The sequence below is a fragment of the Rhincodon typus genome, chromosome 8, assembly GCF_021869965.1.
Source record: "Rhincodon typus isolate 14 chromosome 8, sRhiTyp1.1, whole genome shotgun sequence".
Lineage (NCBI taxonomy): Eukaryota > Metazoa > Chordata > Chondrichthyes > Orectolobiformes > Rhincodontidae > Rhincodon > Rhincodon typus.
The window spans coordinates 53,929,174-53,933,469 of NC_063339.1; the positions used below are offsets into that span (position 1 = coordinate 53,929,174).

Genomic DNA, 4,296 nt, shown 5'->3' on the forward strand with positions numbered 1-4,296 from the left:
GGAATGAAAAGATGAGTTCAAACAATATATACTTGGTGTGTAAGTGGGCTACAATGTGTTGGGGATGTTGTCCATTGCCATATATCTACTCATTTCTGTTGTTCAATGCGGCACTTCATATAGGGGGCGATCATGTCTGTGTCATTATTTGAATCGAGTATTATTTAATATTTTAACATATTAAAGATCAAGTCTGTGTTAAGCATCGTTAGTAATTTTAAGACTGAAATATTTTAATTAAATTCACAACTGATTTCAGCTGTATTCTTTTCTTGTAAACAGCGGCAGTGTTTTAATGGCATCCGTCCAAACTGACGTTTCCTGGAAACGACATTTACTCATCTGATCAATGTCAATATACGGCCAGTTGCGGCCACGCTAACTGCACTTCCGGGTGAATGTCTTAGGTTGTTAGCATATTTGCATAGTTAATAACAATATGATCATGTATTTTATATTTCTAAATCATCGCTGTTTTATCTTGTACAAATTGCTTAGATACTTTTTCTATCGCATCATTTACTTAAAGTTGCTAAGTAACTCACAGCAACAACTCGACAAAGAAGGGGAACAAAACTCCTATTACTCAATAGTTTGATTTGTTATTCTTTATTGTACATTCACTGATATACAAGGGCAATACCTGATCTATTGTGGACATTAGTCCTGTTCAGTAAAGTACACGTGGTAGCCTTTAAAAAATGTTATAAAAGAAATCCACTCTTCCTTCATGTCAAAACGGATAAATTGTGCATTACCCCCGGTTATATAACAGTTATATTCGCCTACTGTACATTTAACACACGTTGGTGCGAGATGGCAATTGTAGTGTGAGCGCCTCCTCGTGGCTCCTCAATGTGCTGACGACTCACTTATTTCACCATTTTCCTTGGGAACGTTAACTTCGTTTTCACTGGCTGATGGGGTTTCAACAAAATGATTCGCGTTTGTAACAATTACAGTTTCCTCCGCGGCCTTATTGTTCACTCGAGGAGCAGAATCTGTGTTTTTCAGCGCCATACCATCCTCGCTAGGTGCTGTTTTCTGGGTCCCTCCTCTCTCCCGTTCCCTAATAATTATTATCACAATCCCGATCAGAAGCAGCATAACTAAGAGGCCGATGACGATCTGATATATTAGGAAGGGCGAGTTTGAATGAGCTTCCTGCCTTTCTTGTTCTGCACCCCTGAACGTTGGGGGAAATGTCACTGTTGAATTTTCAGCAGGTTGCCGGAAGGGACTTGTTGGAGCTTCAGTGGCTAATGTCGATCCAAGAAAAGAAATGTTGGCTGCTACACTCTCTATGCCTTTGAAACCGTTCCTGGAAGACTCATTGAAGGCAATTTCCAAATTTCCATTAGGAACGCATTTTCTTTGGACAGGGTCTATGGAAAAATCCTTGTTACAGTAACAAAAGTAGTCTTCGGCGATCTGAAAACAACGATTTTGACATGAGCCTTCATTTGTTTTATTCCAGCAGTTATTGCACATGAATGCCAGGTTCTGGGAAGATGACCACTTGATTTTCCCGTTCTCACGGTCACACTGCAAAACGACAGACTTGCCATTGGGGCAACTGATGATAGCCACTGAACCTAGGGGTACAGCAGAGAAAATCTCAGTGCCGTTCTGTCGGGGTTTTTGATACACCACCTCTCCAAATTCAACATTGAGACGCTCACACATTTGGTATTTGCAGAGGAAACCATCATTTCTTTTGCTGCATGCAGAGGATTTCCATTGCAGTTGGATTCGGTTAGTGAAATGCACTTGAAGTTGCACACATCTCTCATGTGTGCAGGTTCGCTGAGGTTCCACAATCCAGGGACTATAAGTGGAATGGTCTTTCCCATTAACCCAGTAGAATCCACGGAGCGGTTTGTCAGGATAGTAACACTGCTTGACCTCCCTGCGGAGTCCTATCCATAGGTGATACCGTTGTGCTTTGAGTGGCACATGAGCTGCCAAAAGCCGCTGGATGTTCTCTGCTTCACTTTGACTTTCCATTGTGCTCAGCATTCCTCTCCTGTCCTCGCATAGTTTCTCGGCGTCTGAAAAGGAGCGTACATCCAAATGCAAACTGTAACACGTCCCAGCATCGCAAAACGTTGATGTTGTTTCCTGGGACCGAACCCCTGCATTTTGCAAATAATTCTGTAACCAAAGTAAAATGAACACTGAACGAAGCATATTAGGGCTCCCCGACAGTGTATTTGCCTTAGTGCAGCTTTCTCAGACCGGGAGGCTCCCAAGTCGGTTAGCTTTGTGCACACTTGACTCCTGCTTCCCGACTGTAAAGGATCAAACTCAAATACGCCCCAACCATAAGGGAAGTCTGATAACTTTATTTATGGCTTGTGCATCCTGTGGCTCGTTGACAGGAAGTTGGAATTCCGCACTTTAAAGAGACCTTCTCCAGTACAAAGTTTTTACAAATATGGAGTGTTTATCAAACTTGCAGAGTATCTGGCAAAATGGTTTGGAACACACATACAATAGGATTGTTGCTTCACAATATAAAGGAGCTAAAGACCCCGAGCAGCCGAAATGGTATTGGAGAGGACACGGTTTACGGTGTAGCATTGAAATAAGAGAACGGTTCAATAGCTTTGAGGTTAAAACAAGAATCGGAGCCCTCTAACAACACAATTTTGCATCGATACCATTCTCTGTGTTAGGATAACTGTCTGTTGGTGACAAAGAAACAACAACAGAAGTAGAGATGTTTTAAGAAGGAATATAAATATGGTACAAAACTTTCGGTTGAACAACTAGGCATTAGGTAGAAATATAGAGATAAGGTGTAGAGCTGGATGAACACAGCAGGCAAAGCAGCATTAGAGGAGCAGGAAAGCTGACGTTTCGGGTCTAGACCCTTCTTCAGAAAATATATACTGCTTTGTACACAGCAAGTTTTGCTGTAAGTTTGATACCTCAGTTCAGTAACAACCACACCCCTATCTAAAGCATAAATACCTTTCCCAAGCTACTATCAGTTCTGAAGAAGGGTCACTGGACTCCAAAGTTAACTCTGCTTTCTCTCCACAGATGCTGCCAGACCTGAGTTTCTTCAGCAACTTCTGTTTTTGTTTCAAGAAATAGCATTACTTCCTTTGAACAACAAACATTACAGGCAGCTAAGGACAAAAGACCAGCCAGACAATGCATGCAGTCCCAACTAAATCATACAATTCAGATAGGCCTACAATCAGGCTCCTCAGTCACACTAGAACATACACCAGATGGCTGTCTCAGATGAACACAAGGAATAGTTATCATCAAGAACAAAGAGAAACAAAGAATGATTACGATAAGAGTTGTCAGCTGTAGATGGAGGCATTGCTGAAGGCTTGCCATGTGACATTCTGGCAATGTGATGTTTGCCAATATTATCACATTTACTATGCCATCACAGGCATATTGCTAATGGACCTCACGGCTGCTTCTGGTAATGTGGCACATTGGCCTGCTCTTAAAGATGTGCAGAATGCTTCTCACTTGTGTCATCAAGCTGGCAAAAACTCCTTTGCAGCAGATGATTCAGAGTCAATGTTGGGTAAAGGAAAAGTACATGGAGAAGACAAGGCAATAGATTACCATGAAGCTAAGTGTGAACACCAATTCCAATATATGTACAATTGACCTGCCAACCAACTCTTCCTGTAGATTGCACACGTGCCATCCAAGCTTTATCCTTTTGCACTCTCATTTGTAAAAAGTTGACAACTAGTGAAAAAAAAGGTGTCTCATACTGGATCCCTCCAAAACCATATGCATTGTATTTCCACCTGCATAATTCCAGTGCCAAAAAAGAATTGTTTGCACGTACACGGATAACAGGAACTAAAGAATGATCCCAACTCAACATATTTTGGAATGACTTGAGATACAAACAATTGAAGAAAATACCAGCAAAGGTCAAAGGTAAAAATAACCTCTTAGCCAACCTTACCCTAATTATGTGGGCTGCTGCTGTCACAGCACTTCAGATCTCAGCACTTGCCCAATCATTCTCCACGGCAGAGTACTGTGCACCCATCTGACACAACTCATCACACACACACAGAGATTGTGGACATTGACTGAATACAACAATGTCCATTATAGTTGGAAGCCTCTACTAAACACCTCTCCCTGTCATTCTGTCTTCCTAAATATCAACCCAAACACCTGCCAGCGAATAAAAACCTAAAAGTTGGTATAACTATCTGTGCTACACCTTACTTCCTACTCCACAATGATCTGTTCAACCCATGCGTTGGCTGTCTTTCATCTCATATCCCCATATGGAGAGGT

General features: G+C 41.7%; 1 protein-coding gene across 1 annotated transcript; it reads right to left on the minus strand.

Annotated features, from left to right (window-relative positions):
- Positions 1-593: 593 nt before the first annotated feature.
- clec14a (C-type lectin domain containing 14A) lies at positions 594-2,317 on the minus strand. Its single transcript, XM_020524502.2, has one exon. The coding sequence runs from the start codon at positions 2,188-2,190 to the stop codon at positions 853-855; it is 1,338 nt and encodes a 445-aa protein (XP_020380091.1). The 5' UTR covers positions 2,191-2,317; the 3' UTR covers positions 594-852.
- Positions 2,318-4,296: the final 1,979 nt, after the last annotated feature.

Coding starts and splice junctions, on each gene's coding strand:
- clec14a (XM_020524502.2), bottom strand. CDS start 2,190: ATGCTTCGTTCAGTGTTCATTTTACTTTGGTTACAGAATTATTTGCAA.